The sequence below is a fragment of the Aythya fuligula genome, chromosome 5 (genome assembly GCF_009819795.1).
Source record: "Aythya fuligula isolate bAytFul2 chromosome 5, bAytFul2.pri, whole genome shotgun sequence".
NCBI classification, from domain to species: Eukaryota; Metazoa; Chordata; class Aves; order Anseriformes; family Anatidae; genus Aythya; species Aythya fuligula.
In genome coordinates this window covers 6,481,178-6,507,713 of record NC_045563.1, presented here as the reverse complement: position 1 = coordinate 6,507,713, position 26,536 = coordinate 6,481,178, and the positions used below count along the sequence as shown (strand labels likewise).

The following is a 26,536-nucleotide window of genomic DNA, read 5'->3' as shown; positions in this document are numbered from 1 at the left end:
GGTATTAAAAATGATGTCTTTGGCAGCACAACCAGCCTGAGTAGATGCAAGATGATTTTAATCTATTCATTCTAGACCATCTGCTTCTTACCCTCAACTTTCAAAGGCCTTGAACAAGACGTAGGCCATTGAATTTTATAGCTAAATTTCATGAACCTCTTTGAAAATGAAAGGATTGCACAGAACACAAATTTAGAGACATCAAAGGGACCTTCCCTTTTCATGCAAGCACTAGAAGCAGTGCAATGGGAACTAATTATAATTTGCTCTATTGCCAGTTTTCGCACTGGAGCAAATACAAGCTTTTTATGCTTTAAACCTCACAAACCTGTGGCTGCCAGCTTAATATACTCCTAAAGCCAAAACCAAATTAATAGACTAAAACCATCTTGCATCCACTTAGGCAAGCAATGAAGCCAGAAGAGCTGTCAGGCTAGCTCATGGAGAAGTTCTTCTTTTTTTGTGTGTGTTCCTGCTTTGTTTTGAAAATCAACATTTCTTTACATATTCAGAGGCAGTGTAAAAACTAATTCGTCTTTTTCCAAAGCAACGCCATTGCACGGATACTTTTTAATGAGCTGATCTTAATCCACGCTGCCGACAGAGTCTGGAGGGAACACAATCGAGATGGCAGCTCCTCGTGAAAGTATGGCAGAGTTCAGGGATCTCAGCCAGATGTGGCTGACTCAAGATCTGCTGACTCGAGCGGCTGAAGTCATTACGTAGACATGTAAGTTCCAGGCAGGCGATGGCGGGGAAGAGCGGCCCTGAATTATGAAGCAACATCCAGGTGAAATTGTGAAAATCGAGGACATTATAGCAGAATGTCAGGCGTCTAGTCCCAACACGGATCTGCACGCGCTGTTCTACGAGCGTGGTGTGACCCTGAGAGCACTTGAAATCGAGAGAAGTGAGTTGGGAAGAATCTCCCTTTGATATTTGATTCTTGCCCCATCAAGTCAAAAACCCCTGGGACAAAGCAGGCACTGGCTGGCCAGAGCAGGAGCTCTTCCAGCTCTGTGTGAGGGCCTCAGACACCATTTTATATATCTCAGCGATCTACAAGCCTTCTGATTTACAGTTCACAAAAATCATACTGATGCACCTACAGAAGTGTCTCAGTTTCCATTCCCCGAGCATTCAGGACATGAATCGGTGGGTGATGGACCTGCTACAGCAGTACAAGTCTCCAGAGGTGAATCTTCCACATGCTTCGTGCTCTCAGTGGTATCAGCAGAGCTACTTGGACCCTGGGGCCATGGAGACAGGATCTGTTTTGATGCTGAAGGCAATGCTATGGCACTAGCTTCTCCAGGAGGTGAAGGTTTCATTTCAGAAGGTCTCCAGAGCCCCAAGGAATAACACAAGCAGTGAATGCATGGGATGGTACCAACATGTTGCCAAAAAGGCCTATCAGTTACGACTCTCCTGCCCTGACACTGACTTTTCCAGGGAAGGAGAGGTCATTCATAATCCTTGATAGTAAGAGACTCAAAAAGTCGTCATTGCAAAATTGACAGCAAGTTGCTTACCCAGGTTTTGGTGCTCCCATGCCTGGTGGCCACGTTCACTGCACTTACCCCTGCCGAGGAAGCACAGCTGCAGTCAGTAACGCTGGGATACTGCACGAGGAGTTGCCTAAGGGTCATGCCTGCACCAAACAGGTGAACGCTGTGCTTAATACCCACGTGAATATGATGGCACAGCGGCCCCTTCACGTAAATGCACTCATCCTGTACCATTTCTTCCTATGTGAGGAAGCAACTTGAGCTAGCCTGCGCAGCTGGTTCTTGGATCATTTTTCTGGATATCCACTGTTCCTTCTCACACATCCATCCCGTCCTTCCTCCTCTCTTGCCCCACTTTGAAGAGGCTGGGTATCCTGGGATCAGCACGAGAGGCTGGCTGGATGCAAATGTGGCCAGAAGATGTTCATGGAATGGAACAGACCAGAGGATGAAGCCATGCTAAAGAGGGAGATTTGGTACAATACACAAGCACAAAGGCAAGAAGTGTCCAAGAGTAACTGAACCTGTGCCCCACCTGTCAAACACTTCAGCAAATGGTTTAAGGATGGAAGTAAAAGGTGAAAGTAAAAGGTAAAAAAAAAAGCAAAAGGCAAACCTCTTTTGTAAGATGTTTAAATCCTTCTCCAGCAATTCATACCAGCTCAAGAAAGAGGTTATAATCCCGACATAACAGCTCCAAACCTAGCACGGAATGCAAAGGTGTGCCATGGAGCTACAGAAAAATCACTCGACTTCCAGAAGAGCACAGAAATCACAGAACTATCTCTTAGTATGATTTTTGTCTGGTTTCCACAAACTGCACTAAAAATTGCCTCAGTCTGCCTGGCAGAGGCTTGAGGCTGCAACTGATAAGAAGTGCCCTGTGAGTAATAAACCCTTAAATCTAAACCAAACCGAGTCACCCCGTTTCTGAGATAAGCCTTATCCTTCTCATGGGAGAAAGTTGTCCTTTTGTGTTACCTACTGGTCAACAACTTTGCTTTCAAGGAGATCGCCAGCTCTGCAGCTCCCATCACAATAATGCTACAAATAAATTAAGCACTACCACTTTGGATCAAAATTTTAATGAGGCACTAAACCCACAAAAGGGGCTCTGTATAGCATAATTAAATAGAATGGGCGTAAATAAACAGTAAGGTTTTACTAGTTACATTATAGTTGAAAACAGCTGGGATGCAAAGAAAGGAGCATTGAAGATGCATGATGTAAAAAGGCATTTCACAGAATGCAAACACTAGAACTTTTCATATCGCACAAACAGTAAAACACTACGAGCACATGACTTCCCTTTGATTTGGAAGAATCTGTGTGGGGCACAGGGCACTTGTTTTTTGTTTTTTTTTCCTTCTGCTAGTCAGCACAATGAAATATTTCACATAGAAACCCAAACAGCGGCAAAGAGAGCCATTTGTCCTTCAGAAAGAAATAAATACTTCAGAAACAGGTAGAGTCAGTAGGAACATCTGGTTCGGCCAGGCCATGGGATGCTGGTTCATGGCTCCGAAACGCTGGACAGTGCTGGGACTCCATGAAACAGCCTTGCAAACAATCAGCATTATTACAAGTCTGTTTGGCTCAGAGCTGCAAGACGCTTGATTTGTGCTCACGCCGACTCCTCAAATCCACTGCAGGCTGCAAGCGATGACATTCAGGCTGAGCCAACTCGCTCAGTACTCAATTCTCCATCTGCATCAGCTATTTACAGTATCACGTTTGTTCCACCCCTGTCAATATTTGATCAAAGAGCTGAATAAACCTACAAACACAGGAAGGTTTCAATTTCACATTAAGGTAATGTTGACAGTGGTGCTGCTGTATCATGTGAAGTCAGTGCACTGTTACTCCTCGAGAATGAAATTCCTGGTAAACCTGGTTTTCATTGCATTTCCCGCCAGTCCTCTGAGCAGCCCTTCCTCAGAGCCATAGCTATTGCTGCAATTCCGAGCTTGTGAATGAAAAGTTTCTAAATTCATCTTGGTTTATCATCGGAAGAATTCCTTCTTCAATGGGAGTCAGAATGGGCTCCTCTTTTATAAAATCTGGATCGAAGTTGCTCACGTCATCTTTGGATTTCTGTCAAATGGAAAAGACAAAGGGAAGAGATGTCAGAAGCATGCATCACCTGCCTGACACCCGCTCTGCATCTTTACTCTGGTCTTGAGTGCAAGGAACCTCCGCAACCCAGGCAAACCTTACTGAAGGTTTTTCTCTGGGGTTGGACTGGGAGCAGCTGAGTGCCCCGCAGAGCCTCGTATAGTATAAACTCTTTTAGAGCCTCTGCAGGCTTTGGACAGGCAAACCCCTCTCTGCTTTAACTGATACTACCTCTGAAAGGTTGCTTACCCCCACATGGCAGGGCAGGGCACATAAATCAACTCCCTTCCTCAAGTGTCAGCACAGCCCCAGCCATTCAAAGTGGTTATCAGCAGTGCTTCCAATTAGCTGACTCCACACAGCCCTTCCTTATCTGCAGAGCGTCTCAGCTGGGTTGGCTGGGGGGGAGGGGGGTACACTCCTCTGTGTGCGAGTCATTAAACTTGCACAATAATGAATTACCAGGTCACAGGAAGACAAATGGCTTGCCTCCAGGTGCTGGATTCCTCTCTGCACCATACAAAGTGGAACTGTTTACAGTGCACACAAACAAACGGAGTTTGTGGCACATTTTGACAAGGCATGTGTTTTTCCTGCATCCAGAACAAGATCTTTTATGGACGCTGAAGCCTAACGTTTCCAGATTCTGCCCAGCTCACGGATGGACTGAGGAGGCTCCTTTAGCCTTTCATTCAGGCCAAGAAGCAACTCCAGAGCCTGACCTCGTGCTGGATTCCCCTGGATGCCTGGTCCTGCACCCAGGGAGCTCCATGGAGCAGGGCTGAGCACTGCCACCAAGAGTTAGCAGTGAGACCACAGCACGGGACACGGCCACCCCAACCCAGAATTTCAAAGGCAGGGAGGACACAGAGATGACCTTGGGAAGTCTCTCCACAGGGAGCAACATCTCTTCTCGTGGAACATCCCCTGGGCTGTGTGGCACTGGGAAAAGGGGCAGCCCTGGGCCCTCTGCAGCCTGTTTGCCATGGGAACCACTCAGCCCATAGTGGCCTGAGCAGGGAGCACTCTGCTGGGTGCTGTGCCCAGAGAGACAAAAACAGAGGTGATGTATAGAGAGGGACAAAAGCAAGGCAGGTCAGACCCAAAAAGGCAGGTGGAGTGGGCAGAATGAAGGTTACTTACCCTGTTTTATATCTGGGCAAGGCAAAGGCCCTGATCTGCTGCATCTGCTTTTATAAACCTGCATCTTCTGGCATTGAGCTGGCTTTGAAAATCCAGCATGGAAGGGAAAAGCGCCCTGTACAACACCGTGTGGCCAACCAGCAGCCAAGCCAAGACCGTAGGTCTCACCTCCTGGCTCCCAGGCCAGGGCTTTCATGGCGAGGTTGCCTCTCCTCCGCCTCTTTTTAGTCTCACAGCAATAAACGTGCTCAAAACACCCAGAGGAGGAAAAATAAAATAACAGGACCCTTTCCGCCACCCCTCCCTCTCACGTACAATTCGGGGCCTGAACGGTGGCTCCATCTGGCGCTGGTTCAGCAGGTCCCAGTCCAGCTCTTTGAAGTAGGGGTGCCGCAGGATCGCGCTCTCGCCGCCCAGCGCCAGGCTGCCCAGCCGCATGCTGGGGTTCTTCGTCATGAACTGCAAGACAAAAAAAGGGCTGTTTGTTTCCCCCCATCCAGCAGGGCCACGGGAGAAGGACCCATTAGCAGTCGCACAAAAGCTTGTCCTCAGCTTTCCTGTTGAACCCAGTTGCTGGCCAGACTTCTCGATTTCATTGTACTGGAGCTGTGCGCAAGGACCTTGACTCACTCTCTGCAGGAAGCAGTTTGGGCGTATTTCTCCCCGATCCCTTCTATTTCGGTCAAATCCTTGGTTACCACAACAAGAAAAGAAAGTCGAAGTGCATCGTTTGCAACATTATAGATGTTGCAGAGTGTTTTGGGAGGTTATTTATTTACATACTAATTTCTCAGGCATACAAGCTCGCTCTCAAATGCTGCTCGCCAGCCAGGCAGGCCTTGGACTGGAGTCAGTCCCGAGCTGTGCCTTTTTCCTAAACCTCAGCTTGCTGAAGTGCAGCCAGGAGCCTACGCTTTCCTTCCTGTCATCTTAGGAAACAGAGGAAAATGAGCAAGGCGCTGGCTTTCACAGCTCCCAAAACCCTGAGCAGATAGATGAATGCTCACAGGTAACCGTCCCCTCCTCTCCATGGTGAAACTCCAAATGAGGGCTTCCTTTTGTAATGTTTTTTACTCTTCTACTAATGAAAAGAGATCTCAAACTTCAGCCAAAGTGCCCCGATTTGCCAGGGAGCCATGAGAAAGCCATCGATCACGCACACAGCGCAGAGGGCAGTGGCGGGTGCCCTTTAGGTCCTGACAAGAGTGATGAAGTGTGAGCGCTGCAGGTATTTCGTCAGGGGAAAAAAATAGTGGGGGAGGAGGGCAATCCTTTCCCAAGGCAGGGAAAGAGCTCGTGTGCTTGTTAATTTAGGGTTATAGCCCTTAAAACTTCAGCAAAATGCAATCTTTTCCTTCCCCTCGAGTATTTCTAATTCATTAGAGAAATCAGGTTATGTTTAAACCGGGAAAACAGCCGCTTGTGTTTGCCCATTGAAACCAGCAGCATAAATAAAGCCAGCTTCGCGCTGGTGGAGGTGTCCAGACGATTTCCTTGAAGATGAAAGAGCATTATGCTTAGCCAACAGCACAACCAGCCAAACCAGACAATCGGTCACTGTTTCGGGAGTGACCAAGCCTGCTGCATCTTGGCCGCGGGGAAGCACAGGGAAGGGGAGGTGCAGGCAGAGGCCGGCTCTACTCCGAGCACAGAGCTTCTCGGCGGGTATAAATTCTCCTAGGACGAGTGGGTAAAAGGTGTAGGCATTCCCTACCTAGAGAGGTGACAGGGAGAAGAATGAAGACTCACAGGTTTGTTTTAGGTGTCTGCCCGGTGCTCCTGTCCAGAGGGGGCTTCAGAACCCGAGCGGATGGGATATCTGCAGGGTGGCTGCAGCTCAGGGACCCCGCAGGAGCCCAGACCCTGCTGACATGAGCACAAAACCCAACCTGGCCTCCCTCCTGACCCCTCTGAGGACACGTACTGCCCCAGAGCTCCCTACAGGACAGCTGCTTTCCAGCATCCCTCCCAAAACCATCAGCAGAAAGGGCTGCTGAGTGCACCCAGCTTTGTAAGAGCAGTCACCAGGACAGCAGCAATGCCAGCAGGGCCGGGGTCTTCCCATGCCCTCCCCGAACTCCTCAGTCATGCAGTATTTTTCCAAGGTCAGGCAGGCCAAGTACAAGTACAACTTGTGTTTCCCCCTGACCCTTTCCACCTGCTTTTGTCCCTTCCTGCCAGCAGAAACCAACCCAAAATTTCTGTGTGGTTCTGAGCACCAGACAACATCTTGGTTTCCCAACCAGAAATGGGTCAAGCCAAAAGTTCTCAGAGACCTGGTTCAGGCAAGCCTTTGCAAGTCTTTCCCTAAACTTCTTTGGTTTGCAAAACAGGCCAGAAATCTCTTGTTAAGCCCCTTTTCTGTCTAGAAATTCCCTGCCCAGCTTCTTTGTCCCCACAGATGGATATCTGCGCCTCACTAGCTGCGATTTGCATTGCTGGAACACCTAGAAAGCTCAAACAAGATCAGAGCTCGCTGGTGCTGGGAGTGGTAAAGACCAAAACAGTCCAAAATGGGAAGACAAAGAGGAGAGAGAGCTGGGAAAAAGTCCCAAGTCTCCTGGCTCTTGACCTACCGCCTCCTCCATTACACCAGGAAGCTTCTGCTAAACGTGTGTGGGGAAAACATAAAATAAATTAATCTCTGGAAAGGGCTGGCAATGTGCTTTGCTTGGGTTCCCATTCATGCTCAGCCATAGAAGACCAAAAACCAAACTGGACTGCCCACTCCCAGACCAGTTCAGTGCCCTGGGATATAGAAGTGTGCTTACATTCCTGTTTGCTTGCTTTGCTCAACGCGCTGCCAAAATTGCACCAAGCAAAGGCACCCGCTGCACCAGCCGGAGAGCCAAGGTAAATGCATTCCTTGCTGCTTAAAACACCCTTTTTGTCAGGACAATGAGGATTAGCCAAGGGCTGTCCCTTGAGCTGGGCTGTTTTGGGCTCTGAGAAAACAAAACCCGAACAGTCAAAACAAAACGAGTGCTTGGAGTCCAGCAGCTGGCTCTGCTTCGTGCGCCCGAGCGGCATGGCCAGAAACCTCAGCCGACGCCAGGCAAAGGGCAACCCAGGCACCCTCCGCCCCGGGGTAGGTGCACAAAGGAGGCAGGAGGAGGGTGAACACTTCACATTCACCCACTGCTGGAACACGTCCTCCTGGCTGGGTGCTGAGAGTGGTGCTGGGCTGCCACAAACCCCCTCTGACTTCATCCTCACCTCCGAAAACAGCGAGTGGGACGGGTACCTGAACTCACGGCACCTTCCCCAGCTGCCAGGCACATGCTCAGCGCTGCTGCCTCTCGATCTGTAAGGACAGGGCTTTGAGCCACCAGCACCAAAACCATTTTGGCAAGGTTTTTTTGCCCCTCCGACAGCTTGTTTCTCAGATTCTGCAAAGCCCTAAGGCAGGCTGGTGGAGTGCATGTAACTCACACACCCCATAAAGAGTTATCGGTGCAGCCTGAGGAAGCTGCCCTTGCACAGGTGCCTCCCGTGTGAGGCACATAAAATTGAAAGATGAAATTTGGGAGCTGATCTCCACCAGAAGAAAGGCCTCCACCTGCAGGCCTGTCTCACGATGCCTCTGGTGTCTGATGGTGCTTGTAGCAGAGCAAACAAGGAAAACAAAAAAACGTGCTCTGAAATAAGCAGCTGGAGCCCAAACCCGTGGCTCTGCCCATGCAAGCAGCACCTCTGAAGCACCAGCAGCTGCTCATCTTTCACCTGATCCCTTCTGCTGCACTCGGGAATAGCCAAGCTCTGGAGCTGGAAAAGCCTTACAAAGTGCTGGCCCCAGAAAGGCCAGGGTTAGCCTCTTGCTTCACAGTTAGGTTCGTGTTGGATAGCCCTAAGTGTCCTTCCAAGTACAACTCTCCCGTGCTTTTTGCAGGTGGTGAAAGAGATCTGCAAAAAGTTTTTCATGGCAAAACGCCACCTCGTAGTGTTTATTATCTCTAATTTTGCGTGATAATCTGAAATCCAGAATGAATCCTAGCCTCTGGCACGCAGAGCCCCGTGAAGAAATAGAGGAAAAAACCCAACCATAATACCAACAAAGCAAACCAGAGATGTTCCTGAGCAAAAGGAATTATCCCCCTCCCAGTGTAAAGAGCTCCCTTGGGGCATCCAAGAGCTCCCTTGGGGCATTCAAGAGCCCCTTTGGGCTCCTCCAGGCTGCTGAGCAGACTGGAGCGAGGCTGTTGCTGACCTCAGCTAACCCTCTCAGCAACACCACGGCCAAAAGCAGCAGCTGGAAGGAGCCGAAAACCCATGACTTCATGAAATCGTTTGAAAACATTTACTGAAAGAAAACGCAGCAAGCCACGACAAGAAATTACAGAGGTGGAGATCGGTCTTCACGGACGGGCCGTGAAGTTACAGGGAAAAAATGCAGAAAAAGCAGCGCCAGGCACAGGGGAAAATCCGTGCAGCCCTTGGGAGCTCGGTCTGTGAGCAGGTGAGGGAGGGCAGGATGGATGTCACTGCCACGGGGGTGTGGGGACCCCTGCACAGATCCTGTCCCCAGGCTGTTGTGATCCCTGGATGCTCCTGGGATCACAGCTTCAGGGCAAGGCTGTGCAGGGCTTCTCCAGCTGCACTGGCCAGGCCGTGTTTATCCCCTAAAAGCAAGCTCGTGCCCCCCGAGCAGCTCATCTTTCAAATGCAAGCCCACGGCAGAGATGGAGAGCATCGCCGTCCTGCAGACAGGGAGGAGAGGAGCAGAGAAACTCATCGCTTTGCTGAGCCCCAGGCAGCGTGCCACAGATCTGACAGCAAATCCTCGGTCCCAGCTCCTCTCCATCACAACTTCGAGGGTCCCTGGTCAGGGCTGTGCAAACATCAGCCCCTACCTGCTAAAACAAAGCAAGACTTCCCAGCTCATGGCATCAAACTTTCCCTGCCTGGTGGTGTTTCTGGTGTTGCTGCCAGGGTGAAAAGCAGCACACAGGAGATTTACGCCCCACGGCCTCCCCTCTAGGAAGGAGGAGGAGATGAGGAGATACCCGACACGCTCACCTTCATTAAGATTCATGAGCTAAACGAACAGGGCAGAAATTAACTCGAAAGGAAATAAGATTTCTCAAAGATCCATTTGATCTCAGACAAAAGGGAATCGTTACATAAATGGAGCAATTACTCTAATTAAGGCTTCCCTCCACGAATCTCTGGGCTGAACGCTGCAGTTGCTGAAAACCGTTCGGCCGCCCATTATGTAAGGCAAACAAACCCACGGGCTGGGCTTTCGGGAGCCCTCCCCCAGCCCTAACAAAGAGAAGATGGATGTATGGCTCTGGTTGTGAGCGTCTGCCTCATCTTTAATGGTTGGGAGCCAGGAGGCTTCACTTGCCCCGACTGCAGCTGCCAGAGACCAGGCAGCATTTCGGCTCTCCACCCAGCACGCAGCAGGATGATTGCTAAAAGCCATGGCTCGTACCAGTGCAATTCGTTGTGGTGCTGAGCCAGGATAGGACCCATGTGTGTGTGTGGCACCTCTTCCTCCACACCAGGGTCCTGGCTACAGAAAACTGAGCAGCAGAAATCCTTCAGTGCAGAAAAGGCCCCGGGGAGTGCAGTGCCAGGACTGCCCTGAAAGCAATACGCGGGGAGGGAGGCAGAGCATGAATCCGCAGTTATTTCCCCTTCCAAATAATATCGGGATGGGAAGGGAGGTAAAAACCAGTCCTCAGCCCTGCTCCTAAAAGCCAGAAGACCTCCAGAGGTCCCCCCCAACCTCAGCCATCCGGTGGCACTCAGCAGGGCAGCAGCCACACGCTGCATGTGCCAGCCGCAGGCAAGCAGGACGAAATGTCAGCGCAGTGGATATTAAGGCAGAGACATTTGCTCTTGCTCTCTCCCGCTGCAGAAAGGGCTGCTCGATGCAGCCGAGTCAAAGCTCGAGGGAGCAAGGAGGATTAACTGCCCTGCAAACAGTGCTGAGTGAGGGACTGGCAAAATAAACCAGGCGGACAGAGCCCCTCTCGTGTGGGACGGGCACATCTGGCTCCAAACTGCCTGGGGGTGCAACGTTGCTGACTATCACCCGGAGAGAATTTGGCCTAAAATATGAAATTTAAGTGCTGTTTGAATAGCTACAAACTTCCTTGCTGTGCTGAAATTGATTTTCTTGCCTTCTCCCACCCAGTTTAACTCATCCACACTAGAGCACGATGAAAAGGCCACAAATACCAAGCACCGGAGCTTTATACCGGCCCCTGACGGTAGCTGGTGATTTTAGACACTTCTGCCTTTGAAATTCCTCTAATAATCAGAAATGAACTTCAGTCATTAGATACCTGGATTATTTAACACAGGTTTCGGTCAAGAGGTCCCCCCAGAAATCTGTGTTTTCAGCACTGAGCAGTAAAACCCAGCTCCCGCGTGGGTCACCTGCTGCGGGGGCTGCTCGGAGGTTCAAGATGAGGCTGCTGTTTTTAAATCCCCCCGCTTGGATTCTGGATGCAGCACGGGGATCGATACATCAATCAGGGTCAGGCAAACGCGCCAAGGGAACGAGCAGCACGCTTATGAAGGGAGTGGGGGCATGATCCCACTCGCTTTTTAACCAGGGGTAAAACCTCCCTAGGGTTGCCCGGGAAAACAATTAATCCTTTTCTGATAGTCTTGTCAAGAGGAACCAGGCATTTATTACACAGCCCTGGGTGGCCTATTTACATAGGGTCAAGTACAAAGGGGACTAAAGTGCCCCCAGACAAACCTGTGAAGGCCAATTAGGGAAAAAAAAAAAAGATCACGGGAAAATACATCAAAGGAGCTTCGCCATGCTCTTGGTTCCGTTTCGATCCTTTTAATTTTAAAGTTCCTGAAAAGACACAGCAGGTCAGAAAGGTCAACGCTGGAAGGACGAGTGGATGAGCAAGACCTCCAGCCCCGAACAGTGCGGCCAGTCGGAGATTTATGGCTTTTACTGGGGCGCTGCGACCTCCCAGTTAGACGGCCTGGCTCGCTCCTGTGGGGCTGGGCAGCCAGAGATGGTCCCGGCTGCAAGGAAGGGTTATTCCCATGGCCAGGTCGGAGCCAGGTTCTCAAGGGAATTCTCAGGCCTTCCCCCAAGATTAGGTTTTAATGAACTCCACCAAAATACCCCCGAGGGTCTATGACAGAGAAGTGAGCCCAGAGAAGTGAGCCACAAGTCTTAGGCTCGGCCACAGGAATCGCTTCTTCCCAAGCCCCTAAGAGCAAGCAGAAAAAGGAAAGGGGAAAAAAAAAAAAAAAAAAAAAAGGTTGACACAATGTATGCTGCTTCACTTTTTTTTTTTCAGTTCTCTGGCAGGAAAGAGGAGGATGAATCATAATTGACACCGCAATAGGCAGGGCTAGGAGCTTTTGTTGTGAAGCAAATCTGAGCCTGCATGCTCTGGGCTTAAACAAGAAGCTAATTTCAGCCTATTGGAAAGGGAAAGGTAAAAGACCTCATGATGAAAGGAAAAAGACCTTCAGGATGCATCTGGCTCTGGCAAGCTACATAGGGCTGGCATTACCTTTCTTTCACAGTGAATTATGCAGAGACATGAGACTATTACTGTGGGGAAGAGAAGCACATCAGAGAGGAGTGTGATCAATCAACAGGAGAGATTGAAAGCACCGGGGAAAACTGTTTGCTTTTCAAGAATTAAGAGACCAAGAGACAGCACACTGCAGAAATGGATACGCAAGCTCGAGCAAAAGAGGTATGAAGACAACCTGTGGTGGAGCTCAGCCTCGTCACTTAACCACACTGCATGTTTAAGGCAGAAATGGGTTAGGTGAGAGACCATTTAAAGCTGCACAATTCCTTCTGCTTGGGGAACAACCAGCTCCAGAGTCCTGCTTTCGCTGCACAGGCCCCAGAGCCAACCAGGAAACGCAAGATGAAAGCATTTTTAAAAACAAAACAAAGGCAAAAACGTTTACACAGATCCAACGTAGAGTTTCACAGAGAGATTCAAATATCTGCCTGACTCTGACAGCCAAAGCTTCATCAAACTGGGAAAGGGGATTTATGGGGACTGCCAACTCTGAAGGGATGCCAAGGAGAATAATTTATTGGCATATTTGAAGGCATTTTTAATATCTGCCTTTGTTAGCTGGCTCCTTCAGCTCTGAGAATAAAGCACCGAGCTCATCTAGCTCCTGCTTTGAATTCAGTGGGTCCACCGTTGTGTTGTTCCTTCTCCTTTTAATCTCAGTCTAAAAAAACTCTCCCGGCATCTGCTTCATTCAAACCCAGCTTCGTCCTGGCTAGCAAAACAGATCATCTTTTTCTGCCCGCTTCAAAGAAAGAACCTGGCCCAGGTCTGTGGGATGCGAGTGCAGAGGAGAGACGTCTGCCTCGTGCCGTGACGTACGAGAGACGTAGGCAGGGTTACACCATCACCACCCGGCTGCCCTGTTCCACACCTCATCGGCGTTTGGGACAGGACCAGGGAGGAAAAACAGAAGGGTTTGGTCGAGCTCACCCAGCAGCCAAACTGACCGCCCAGGACTGAGGGAACAGGCGAGGCAGAAAGGCAGCAGGGAGCACATACGCACTGCGCCGGGATGTGCCAAGCAAAGCAGGGCCGAGGTGTCTTGAGTCACACGGTGCTTGCTGCAGCACGCAGGGAGGATGCGGGCACCTACCGTGGCTGCGAGTTGATGACAGCTCCGCCTGGTTCTGACCTCCCAGGAGCCAGGTGGGTTGGACCCCAAGCAAGGGCAGTGCATGGAGAGAGGAAACATCTCCAAAGAACAGCCCAGAAGGCCTCACCATCGCGGAGTGATGAATTTCAGAGGAGAGCAGCTGTGTAGCAGGCAGCTTGGGCCACGCACATCTCTCCTGGACTCAGATGTCTAAGAAACCAGCCCCTTCCCTCCCCTGTCACTGCAGGCTGCTTGCTTGGATCACGTTAAAAATCTGCCTCTAAATCTTTCTGCCGTGAAAACTCCCTTCTCTCCTCATTAATGACATTTTCTAGTTGCTTACAGCCGTGGGGCCAGTCTGCTTCAGCAGCGAGCACTCCCAGCAGTGAGCAGAAAGCCTTCCTGAAAACATGTGTCAAAGAATCTCACTGAGATTTTAGGCTCTCATGTGCAAAAGAAATCTCACCAAGTCTTCAGGCTCTCCTGGTGGCATCCCCTCGCCATGGAGTTCATTCCTCCCACAGCACAGCTCAGTCGTCACTTTGCTTTCTGCAGCTGGGCCTGGGTGGAGTGCCCTGGGGGATTTTTTATTTTTTTTTTAATTTCTCTCCAATTTTCTTTCTTCTCAGCCTGTTACGGTAAGTTCACACAGCGCAGCTGGGGTCTCCAAGGACTCTGCTGGAGCCATTAGGCTGCGTCCAAGCAAACCCAACTGCCCTGTGCTCTGGCCTCACCAAGTCAAACAAGTTCCTCGGAATTTCTTTGACACAGCAGGAGATAGCCACCCTCAATCTGCACTCCCCAGAGATGCCTGGATTTAATTCCTGCACACATAAAAATAATATTTCTCTCTTGTTGCGAGCCACCACTCCTAATTCCTGAGAAACAACAGAAAACACTGCTCATTTTCACTGGAACAAAGGTCAGAGGAGGGTACACTTCACATCTGCTTCTTCCTCAGCTCTTACCACCTGGAGAGGTGCAGAAGAGCCGTAACAGACCCCCCCTTTTCCTACTGTTATTTAATATATTTTCTACGTATGAATAACCCAACAGCATAAAGCACTTCTGCAATCGACTCCCGGTGCCCTCTAACTTAACTTCTTGTTTTAAGGTAGAATTTGGGCACACTTCCAGTTAGATGTGTGTGCTTCCCTCTTCCCCAGCTAGAGAGAAACTGCTGCTGGACAGCACGCTGCCTCTGACACACCACCAGCAGGACGTGGGGGAACCCTCAGAGGGCTCCTGCCTGCCCTGACACTTACCGGAGGGATGGAGGGACCTAAGGCGGCCCCATACCTGCTCTTCTGGGCAGCGATGGAAAGAAAAACTTCTGCAGAGAGTTTTGAGTGGCTTTTTTAATTAGCGAGATGAAAATTGGCTGAGCTGTTGCGGAATGGCCCCAATCTCCCTCTCTCCCTAAATTAAGTGACTTGCTGCTGTCTGTACTGAGACATTCCCGAGCCCTGTTTTGCTCTGCAGAAAAATCCGTGTGTGCTGCCTCCTCGGAAGGGGGAATGAGCTGCCTTGCCAGTAGCTTACTAGCTGTACACATAAGCCAGAGAAGCCAAGGAACTAGCTGAGAAGGCTGAGTTTCTTGGGTTTGGTCTGCATTGTGGGCTCACAAGAATGGGAGAAGGCTTTTCCTTCCAGAGCAGGGCTATTTTGACTTCTAGATCAGGCTTCAAGGCTGTCTGGAGACGTGGTTGGATTCAAAGTGTGGCACTTTCAACCATTCCCCCTCCTGCTGCTCCTGAGATCCACACGAGCTCCCTCCCAGCTGGGCAGGAGATCCCAGCTCCATCACCTTGTGCTCCAACAGCCAAAGCTGAGTCCATAAACTTGGGCTGTCAGAGCAGCACCTGGCTTCAGCTGACCCCAGAACATCCTTATTAACCATGACTGAGTCTGAAGCCCTAACCCACAAACACTACAGCCCCTCGGTCTTAGCCTGGCAACACCAAGGGGGTTTTAAGCAAGTCTGCAAGCGCAAAGCATAACACGGGGTGGGTGGTTAGACTCGAGCGGTGTTGTCAGGGTTCAGATGGTGCCAGATGAGCCGTGGGGGAAGTGAACCCAGTGACACAAAGCAGCAGAGACTTCACGAAAGCAGAGCATTTGCCTTTTGACTCAGCGTCACTTCCAGGCTATTATTCTCTAGAATAACAGATTGACTTCAGGTTTCTCTTTTGCATCCTTTTCGCTGTAGTGCTGACATCATTTCTTCTCTGAAATACGGTCACGTTTGCTCTCTCAGTGGAGCTCCCTAACCTTTCAATCCCTCCTCCTCCTTCTAACACAGTTACACTCCTTGCACTAATCCTCCAGCATCTGTACCACCCTATGCTGTTCCACCTGCACAGCTTGGGACTGCAGGCTACTAAAACCACAGCCAATTTCCTCTGCACCTTCCTCTTCCCTTGCCTGGTATTCGTTTTTCATATGAAAGCCACTCAGAAGGGGAATCACCATTTCTGCCTGGTTTTAACTCTGAGTTTTCTCCAAAATACTTGTGTTTAGCCAGCTGGAGGCCAAACAAGCATTCATCTTATTTGTATCCCCAGAATATCCAGCTGCATGCAAGGCTGCCCAAGCTTCAGTTTTTGAAGGAGCATTTCAGCTAGACCAGAAGTGCTTCAGAGCTCACATTGTGACCGGAGGCTGGCACACAACAAGAGCCACCCTCAGCTTCAGCAGGCTCAGCTATGCCAGGAGTTCAGGAATCCAGGGTCCGAAGGCAGAGCCATGTTAACGCCTCCCCAGGGAGATGCTGCTTGCTGTCACCTGGCCCTGAGAGTGAAAACATCCAAGGTGCAACTCCTCAGCCAAGTCCCCAAGCCTTTGGGCCAACCAATGCTACTTCAGTTGATCAGCCCAGCTCAATAGACCTGGTCCTCCTCTCCTCACCTGACAGCAGACTTGGAAAGAAAAAGCCCTGCAGCTTTCCCTGAGACTTTCCTTCCCATTACACCACTGGCTTTTGAGCCCTGATTCTCCATGTCTCTTCATTCTCCCCTCCAACCAAGCCTGTCTGTTACAAAGTGCGATTGGATTGCATTTGAAAGCCATACATGAAGCAAGTGAAACCTGTGCCAAAATACAATGCACCCTGCTTATAGGAAACAAGAGGATTGTATTTCATTTTACGACTCAGCTTAATCCCAAAGCCTCCAGCTGCCTGGAAAGCCACCCTCTTTGCTCAAGCCCTTTTTGCTGGTGACAATTCACTGATTTAAAAAAATCAACACACTGGAACAAAGCAAACTCCGGCGGCACTCTCACCATAAAAGATATGGCACAGCAATCTCTGCTCTCAGAAAGCCTCTGCTTGCTCAGGAAGTTTCTCTTTCACAGCCTCTCCATCCTCAGACACTGGTGATTACTCAGTCAGCTGATAGCGGAGAATATTTGAAAGAATTATTTGAAAGAAAGCAAAAATTACATTCAGACTGAAATGAAATGGTCTGAATCCATTCTGCAGTAATTTTCCTTTTCTGCAGTTTTTTTCCTACCACGAGCAAATCCATTCCCAGGTAGACTTGCTCACACAAGAAGCAGGAGAGCTCAGTCTGAGCCCGCTCTGCCTGACTTGAGCCATCATTCCACCAATTCCCCACTGACGCACTCCAGCAGTGCAGGGTATATGAGTGGGATTTCCTCCTTTCCTCCTCTGGGAGCATCAATTCCAGCAAAATCCTGCTGATTTTCACAGATTTATCTCTGCCCTGCTTCCAGAACTTCAGGGAAAATACCAAGGACAACAAATTAAAAAGGGCAATAGGTAAAATCTTCTCCCAGAGCACAAATCTTTCTGCTTTTAATTCTAAACAAGGTCCAAGGGCACTGAGTTTGTTTTTGTTTTCCTTGGTAGCGGTGCTCAAAACCACATCAGGAACACCCACCCACCTAAATGAGGTCCTGCGGACGTATCTTGGTGGTTATCAGGAAACAGCAAAGACGAACAGGATGCAATCTTCAGAAATCAGGTGATTTCTCATGGGGGGAAATCGGTGACACACAGTTATGGTAAACAAAAGCAAAACAAAATAACAGCATCCATGAACCATGTCCTAAAAACCAGTTTCCTTGTTCATAATGAACCTCTTTGTGAAGACAAACTGATCAAGTGCTTTCCAAACCCAGCTATGTGCACTTGTAGAGAATCTCTTAGCACCTACACCTAATCGCCTCTTCCTGGCAGGGGAATTTGATTTCACTTTCAGAGCTTTGCATCACTCGAGTGCTAAGTGAATTCTCACTAGGCCTGTTCAAGGTTAGAGGCCAGAACTTTTAGTGAGGGGATAATCCAATTATTGAGGCTATTAAGGCCTCAGTCTGCAATATGAGAGACCCCAGGTTTAATTCCCTGGTCTTCCATAGATTTTCCATGCGATGTAATTGCTTACAATCATTTTCGTCACTGCAGCAGTTGAGTGCCCTGATTTTCCAGAGCTCTTAATATCGTGGGTTAGACAGTACTGTCACGGCTGTAAACCAGGGAGTTCACTTCTGTTGAGATAAAGCCAGTAGTGATTATTAATGTGAACAAAGATGCTCACCCAGTAGCAATAATGTTCTATCTGCTAAAAATAACATTAACAGCAGAAGCAATGATATGCAAATCTACTTCTTTAGCAGCTAGAAAACCTAGTATCTTCCTTTATGCAGTAGCTACAAGGGAACAAACAAAATAGGTTCAACACTGTTACACTGACTACTAAAAATACTGTCCTACTGACATACTGACACACTATGGGTACACTGCAAATATAGCACACAGCAGTGATCGTGGTTGTTACCATTCAAATGAAATGAAGGCATGTGCTTTTTTCATTTTAATCTAGAGCCCAGAAAATCTCCTGACAGGACGCTTCCTTCCTGTTAAAGTCAGCGTGCTCTGATGCTTCTAAAACACCACGAGGAAGAGGAGGAATTAGGGAGCTCTTCTAGCTAGCAGGTCTGAACCCCAAAGCAGCCACTGAGACACTGCAGAAATTCAGGCTGCAGAGAGCTACCACCAGTGCTATAAAACTCGACACAAAAGTCACCTCCAGGTAGCAGCCACTCAGGGAAAGGAAACATTGAAGAACTGAAAGTCCAGTAAAACTTTCAATTCTCTCCTCCCATCAGTTAACCACGAGGCTCCTGGCTACTGCTCTGAATTTCAGCTTTCTCCCTGGAGTTACAGTCATCTCCTGGAAGCGCAGTGCTTCTCCTGAGCAGCACGTGAATGTCAAAGAGGCAGTTTTGCTTTCATTTGTGTTCCACCAGCAACACGTGATACAGCTGACAAGCAGAGCAGCAGGAGAGACCTTTTGCAGGTAGGTACCCAGCAGCAGCTAAGTTAATTGTGCAGTTTTTGAGACGCTCAGTCAATCTCTGTTTCAATCCCTAGCTCCCTCTTCCTCCAGCGCCACTCCTCATGCTGCTGTTTGCTTATCTCAGCAGAGATCTGCTGTTGAAAGTTTGGGTTAGAGCAGCGTGGCGTGAATGAAGTCTGTGCTGGCTGCTTCTGTGAGGTTCCAATCAGAACTAGGAAAATAAGCATTGCATCATTAAGAGGCTAAAATGCAAATTGTGTTTTAATACATGAAATTCCAGATACGATGAGCATCAGGCCCCATTCTACTGCTTTTATGCAAGACACCTGCCACAAATCTACTCTGCTGTTACCTATCATTGCAGAAAAGGAATCGACTCACATATTCAAGAGTACCAATCCGACAACAGAAAAGGCAATGAGTCAGAACTTCATTTTTTTATTTTAAATTGTTGCAGATCATTTCCATAGATCAAGAGGGCTTTCAGCACAACAAGCGGTACCTCCTGAGCACATCCTGAGCTTTCAGAACAGAACCTTTTGCCTCCCCAAGAAGTGGGCTTTACACTCAGTTGATTTCTGTCAGGTTTACTAGGTGCATTTTCAGCTGCAGCATGCAATTGCTGATTTACTATCTGACAGAAAGCCTTCAGGAGAAATCTTCCAACTTCTGGCTACTAGATTAAAGATCTGACAAAACCCAACTCTCATCTCTTTTAAATGGTCCCTTTAAATCATTCATTATTCCATTTCTTTGAGTCAGCTCTCCACGTTATGATGAATTGCTATCTTATCCAACTATTTCTCCGGCCCTCTATTAACACAAAATTTAGGAGTATTAAGACTTAAATGGATGTATATTCACAGTGCTTAAAAGTATTAGGTGGTGTGATCATCAGCAGGAAGTAGTCAGTAGCTGAACAGCCAAGTCAGGTCTCCTGACTCCTCGGTTAACACCCTTATCATTGAATCACCTTTTGATTCATGACAAAGCCAGGGAGTTCCAGTATTCTAGGCAGTGTTTGTACATGCACAGCCTGAAATCTTAGAAAGTTTCATTCCCATGTCACAGGCAAAGATACGAGGCAGAAGATAAGAAAGATCCTGGGAAAATTCAGGAGTACATGCCAGAACAAGGACTAGATATAGCCAGCAACAGCTCTTCTCAAACCGTTTGCTGTACAGCCCCTCTTTTTTTTCCCCCCAAACACACAAAAAATCAGAAATCTTTGCATGCAGGTAGACAGCAGTCCAACAAAGGATTTTCAGGAAGACTTTACTTCATTGACACTCTGGTCACATGGAAATCACAGAACTGCAGAATCATAGCATGGTTTGGGTTGAAATGGACCTTAAAGACCATCTAGTTCCAGCTCCCTGCCATGGGCAGGGACTCCTCCCACCAGCCCAGGCTGCCTAAAGCCCCATTCAGCCTGGCCTTGAACAATTCCAGGGATGGGGCAGCCACAGCTGCTCTGGACATCCTGTGCCAGGACCTCTCCTCTCTCATTGTGAAGAATTTCTTCCTTATATCTAACCTAACCCTATCCTTTTGTTTTTAAAACCATTACCTCTTGTGCTGTCGTACAGCCACTGCTGATAATACTGTGTGTACCTGCTCCTTCTGTTCTGGAAGATGACCATATGCTGTAAATCATTAAGCCAGCAAGGGAATGCCCAGAGAAGCAGACACGCACACACCGCTTGCCAAGTTGGCTGCTGAACCGTATAAAGGACATAACTATGCAAACACACTGAAGTGTGGCAGGATTATTTTTTTTTCAGTTTATCCTTCATTCCAAGATAAGAAAGGGTCAGGGTCAGGGAAACTGCAATTTCTGAGTGCCCATCCCCCTGCCCTGTTTTCTTTTGCCAGATTTCGGCTGAAGAAAGCCAGGAGAGGATGCAGACAAGCGGCCGAGGGAACTCACCGCTTTGAGGATTGCCACTGCGTCCTGCTGGAGCCACGTCGGGTAGACAACTTCGTCGTTCAGAATGGCCTCGAAGAGGTCGTCCTCGTTCTCCGCCTCGAAGGGCGCGTGGCCGCACAGCATCTCGTACAGCAGCACACCCATGGCCCACCAGTCAACGTCGGGGCCATACAGCATCTCCTGCAGAATCTGAAAAAGGGATGGGAATGAAACATCACCCCTGGAGCTTCTTAAACTGAGCAGGGGAAGAAAACAGGTTTGGAAATATCAGTGCAGAAGCTCTTGCTGTGTCCTCAGAGCTCTCTCTGCTAGCCTGGCTGGATGTCCAGGAACATTTATGTGACCTCAACCTGGGAACCCCCTGATCTACGCTAAAGTACAACAGATCTGTTAAACAAGGGCTGAATTAACTTGGCTGCTCACTGGGTCATCTTGGAAACAACGTCTTTGAACTTCTGCTAGGTTTTATCAGGAGGAAAAGGGGCATTTCAGCTAACCTGCTGAGCCTCAGAAGTGGCGGAGCAGCCATGTGCATGGGCTGACACCGCCTTTTCCCTGCCCCAGGAAGAAATGTGTACACGGCTCCAACAGCAACACTTTCAGCCGGGGAGGGGAAGGAGCCTGAGTGCGCAAGAAGGCACAAATGCCAACCACAGACAAAAATCATCTGGCAGCATCTGGAGGACAGCTGTTTCTTAAAGAGGTGTTTATTAATTTTGCAGCGAGGTTGGTGAATGACAGGGAAGGGGAGCAGGTATAAAACAGAACTGGGAAACAAGGGAGAATTCAATCTCCTTTCAAATCAAACTGGGACAATATCTCTGTGTGCCTCTTTCTCTCTCTCTCTTTTTTTTTTTTTTTTTTTTTTTTTTTTTATAGCTGTGGCTCTACCTCACCTTTCCTTAAGAAAAATATATGCTTATCTTGGTGCCTAGGAAACTTTACACCCAGCAGACAAATAAGGTGTAGCTCAATACTCCAAAGAGCACACTAGCTGCTCAAAAATGAGTTTGCTTGGTCAAGAAAGCTTCCCTGTACCTCAGGAGCAATGTAGTCTGGTGTACCGCAGAAGGTGGCTGTGGTGATGCCATCGTGAATGCCCTCTTTGCACATTCCAAAATCTGCCAGCTTGCAGTGCCCCTCGTAGTCCAGCAGCACGTTGTCCAGCTTCAAGTCCCTGCAACGAGAATCATTCACTGAGTTGCTACGTGCTTGGAGCGGCCCCAGCACAAACGGAGGCAGCGTCCCAGGCCTCACAAGCTTAACCTGTAAACTGGACAAGCCTCATCATCATAAAAAAATAAACAGAAGTCATGCAGGAGGGGTTTTCTTTTGCCTCATCTCTTACAAAAGGGAGGGAGGAACAAACACCATTCTGCCGAACGGCATTTAAGATGGGCAGGTACTCTACGAGTTCGCCCACATGGCTTTCCAAACGCACCACAAGCCCAACTGGCAGAGCTCCTGCTCACTCAGCTCGGGGACTCACTCACTGGAGCAGAGGTTGCCAGAGCTGTCGAATTGCGTAAGGATGCTCTGATGCAGCAAAACGCGCCGCACACGACACGCTCCAGCTCGGCAAAGCGCCGCGCCGGCGGGGAGCAGGTCCTCACTTCTCCCAAGGTGTAGGGTTTAGGGCCTGGAATTCCCTTAGCGGGGTGGACCTGACTGATAAATCCCACCTGGCATTTTGTCCAAGCTGAGGAGGAAAGTCCCTGCCAACAGTGCCATGTGGACAGGGCGAAGCTTCAGCCAGCACGGGACGCAAAGCCTTAAAGTCTTCCCACGTGTACCAACCCCAGACAGACCATGCTAACAAGAACCAATCTTCCCCCGTGGTGCTTGTTGGGGTCAGTGCCTCCTTGTTTCATACCTGCCTGCTTCCTGTCACAACAGCCCTGCAGCCGAATGCCATAGAGAGCAAGCCACAGAAAAGCACGTTTCCCAATACCTCACCTGCACCAGCCGGCAAGCACCTAATCAAAAGCAGGCTGCCAAAATGACAGAGCCCTCACAAAGCTTATCAGGGAGATTGCCTCAGGGATCAGCCCACAGCCCTACGCGCTGTCAGGACCATTACCAGAAAGCACAGGGTCATCTGCAGACTTAGGCAATGCCTTCCTAAAAATACATACTGGCTCTTGGCACCTCCGCTTTTCAGCTGTCAGACGAGCTCTAGGCACTGTCACAGATGGAGGAAAGCAGCTACGATGGGAGTGCAAATAGGTCACATTTCTGTTTTTTTGAGTGTTTTGTGTGTGTATTTGTTTATTTTTTTATTTTTTTTTACAGGTTTGGAGAAAAACTGCACCAATGGGGACCCAAAAGGTATCCTGCTGGCTGAGCATACCTGAGTTTATGCTGCTTCTCACACAATATGCACTTGAACATCTCTGTCACAGAATGAATTTCCAGGTCACAGCTCTTCAACAGAAGCTATCTCAGGTATGGCTAACCTTTGCCCAAGAGTTTTGCAGTTCTCACAGCAGCTCTGCAGCAGGGAAATGTTACCATCGTTTTACTGAGATGGAGGACGGGCTCATAGGCTTAGACAAAGCAACTTTCAAAGGCATTTGGATGCCCAGATAGAAATAGAAAAAATAAATATATCTGAGGACTTCAGGGCCCTTTTATGAAATCCGTGTTGGAACTTGATCCATTTTGTCCTCTGGTTGGACATCCATTTCCCTGGAAAGGGGGAGCAATGGGGAAGGCAGTGACATCGGTGGCATCTCTATACCAACGTGAAAACCTGGGGAGAGCTGAAATCTGGATCCAGCTTGATCCTGCTCATCCTCTGTCTATGATCCTGAAGTGGCAATCAGGTGGTTGATTGCTCTGTCTTGCATTAGCATTTCTACAGCCCACACCACCACCAGAAGCCTCTCTGGAGCTTGAGACAAGCTCTCTTGCAACTTCACTGTTACAGTGGAAAGATCAGTGCCACATCATGCTAGACAATTAGAGCCACATCCTGCCCTAGAGAGATAAGAAAAAGTATTATTAGCTTCTTTTGAATTGATGGGAAAGCGAGGGTTGGAGGTTAACAATTTGCCCACGTTCACTAGAGCCAGGACTGAACACCAGCTTCCTGAATTCCAGCTCAGGATCTTAATCGTAAGATCATACAACATCCTCTCTCCAGTTTTTAACAAAGCACAGAAGCCAGTAAAAACCCCTCTGGAAGGATGCTGCCTGTCCCAGAAGGCTGGCTAACTAGTGGCCAGCAAAATTTGGAGGTCTAGGACAGTGCCCACGCTTGTCTTACGCTGCAGTGTTTGCTCTGGGTGGGATGCTCAGCAGAAGATACTTATTTTTCCCCTTCTTAGAATTAAAAATGGCCGTTAAGCTGTGTGGGCAAAGGCTTGTCTTGTTAAGGTGAGCACAATGAGAGGTATTGTATGTGCTCGTCCATGACAGTATGCCTTCAACAGCGGTTTACAGTCAAAGCTCCTGTTGCTCTTCCTTGTGGTTACTGGCAGAGCAGGGAAGCCCTCCGAGCATAAAGGCAGGCCTTGTTTCCAGGAATCTGCAGTGATGTGGTTAAAACGCGCAGTTTATTCTTGGCTTGCTTTTAAATGCAGCAAACGCCTTTTTCAGTCCTGGGCAGGTCTGACTTCTGGGGGAGGGTGCACCTAAACATGTGACTGGAAGGGGAATTTTGGTGAACTTGCTTGGAGATCCCCCTTCCAAGCTTCCCCCCCACTCCCCAGCACACCCGCCGTGTCCTGGCGTGCTTTGGGAATGCCTCAAAATGCGCCTTCGGTAGGTCTGAGCCAGCAGAAACGCAGTCACGTACCTGCACTGAATAAGCAGGTTGCTGTCCCGCACGCGAAGCCTGAGGAGCAGAGGCGAGATGCTGCAGCACCATGGGGCTTGCTCTGCAGACCAGATCCCCAAATGCCCTGCCACTGGGCAGCTCCTGCCCCGCAGGACGTGCTGCAGGGAGCCTGCAGTCACTGCTGGCTCTACAACACACCGCCCTCATCACACAGGAGCTTCTGCAGGTGCACGATGCTTGCAGCATCCTCCCAGAGAGGCTCTGTGGATGTAATTGCCATTAAATTTCAGCCGTCTGCCTCTCGCTGAGCTAGTGGAGTTTTAACCACACGAGGCAAACCTCCAGCCCTTTGGCTGCTCCGCGTCGCGTGTTAAATCCATTAAGGACGCCTGTTGTCTCCTCCTGCAGTTGGGCTCTTGGCTTCTCCCGGCTTCTTTCCAGAAACGTGAAACCTAAAACTTGCATTTGCTATTTTCACGCAACCGGGAACAAGCCACTGATCTCCTCGCACTTGCTCAGGCTACGTGTGTTTCACTTCGGAAGAGGACCTCCCGCGACCAAAGGGACTGCTCAACGCCTTGCCAGGCCCACACAAGGCCCCACAGGCCCCATTGGCGCAGGCCTCGTGGGCCAGCATGGCAGCAGGCTCGGCCATGTGGCCACCCTCTGGCTACCCCAAGCCCAGCCTAAAGCCTTCTCACACATCGTGTGCAGCGTTTGCTTCAAGCAATTCCAGCCATTATATGCTTGGTGCTCACTGTTTTACGCTGACAGGGCTCCCCGTGTGTCCCACCACGTGAGCCAGGCCCATCACATGAGAGGAAAAACACTGACAGGTTTCTAAGATTTACAAGGAGCTCTTCAGTCGAGCAGCAAGGATTCCGGGAAGCTGATGAAACTGGAAGCCGTCCAGCTCACAAAGCCCAGATCTACCTCATTTCCTTAATACTTGCATTTTCCATTCAATATTTTTAGCAGCTCGATGAAGCAATAAGAGCAGAAAGGTTTTCTGAGGGCTGCATTTCTAAGGTCCTGATGAGACTCTGCCTTAAGCCTGTTGCTGGCAAACTTCCCTTGGAAAACAGACTTCATCCCAACTCAGAAAGGCAGCTTTGTCCTCACACGCAGTTACGGCACATCGGCTTAACGGCATCATTTTATTCTAGACCCAGAAGAAATGACAAAACGAGCTGCCTCAGCGTCACTCGCTGGAAGAGGTGTTCTTCATACGTCTGCCACTTGAGTCTGACATTCGTAAAAAAAATGAAATTACAATTGCAGATGATCCACTCCTTTCTGAAGCACGTCAAATACGATTCCCCTGCACCAGAGAGTTTTGCCAGTGAATAGGTGTTATACAAGTACCTGCCACTTGCTCTGCTCAGATCAACTCACTTATGACATAGAAATATGTTATAAAGGATGAAGCTTTGTATTTTTTCCCCTCTTTTGGCTTCACCACCCTGCTTTGCAATGGGATCTTTTCTGCAGGAGTGGGGGCAGCAGAAAATGGCTTCCAGTTTGAATTGCTCATGTCAAGGTTCTTCCAGGTTTGGTAATCCCAAAGCCCAGATTAAAGCCTGTAAAAGCTCGGTGATCCCATCTCAAGGCAAATACTTCAGTCACAAAAGATGCAGATACAGAGCAGCAGCAGCTAGCCACAAATGCAGCTGCAACTGGGATGATGCTGCAGTCAAATATGAAAATATGCATACATACATGTATTTATATTGTCCATATACAATTAAAAATAGAATACCTAAACATGGAATTAGCCAAATGATTTATTTTTGGCATTTCGGAATGTGAACATTTTGATTTTTTATCCTTCAGCATGCAAGACCATGTAGAGACTCCTTTGGAAACACCTTTGGAGTGAGCAAATGTGCATTCAAACCCTTTCCGCAAGCAGGGACTAGATTTTGTTTTTTCTCCATCTCTTCTGTTGAAGTCATTTTACTTCGTAGAAATACTGAAGTCTCCATCATGATGGAGAAAAATGTGTTTCCACTGCCGGCTCTGGAAGCCAGAGCAATACACGTTTCCAACTCCTGCTGCTCTAGTGAAATCGTAATTATTTTTTGTAAAATGAAACAACTTCAGCAGAGGAGAAAGAAAG

General features: G+C 48.9%; 1 protein-coding gene across 1 annotated transcript in view; it reads right to left on the bottom strand.

Moving 5' to 3' along the window:
- Positions 1-2,622: 2,622 nt before the first annotated feature.
- PRKCH (protein kinase C eta) overlaps positions 2,623-26,536 on the bottom strand; it is a 112,556-nt gene continuing 88,642 nt past the window's right edge. The window contains exons 11-14 of the mRNA XM_032188539.1: positions 21,675-21,813; positions 20,637-20,825; positions 5,082-5,225; positions 2,623-3,602 (exon numbers count right to left, since the gene is read on the bottom strand). Coding sequence (XP_032044430.1) covers positions 3,456-3,602; positions 5,082-5,225; positions 20,637-20,825; positions 21,675-21,813 — 619 coding nt within the window. The 3' untranslated portion in view covers positions 2,623-3,455. The remainder of the gene's footprint in view (positions 3,603-5,081; positions 5,226-20,636; positions 20,826-21,674; positions 21,814-26,536) is intronic.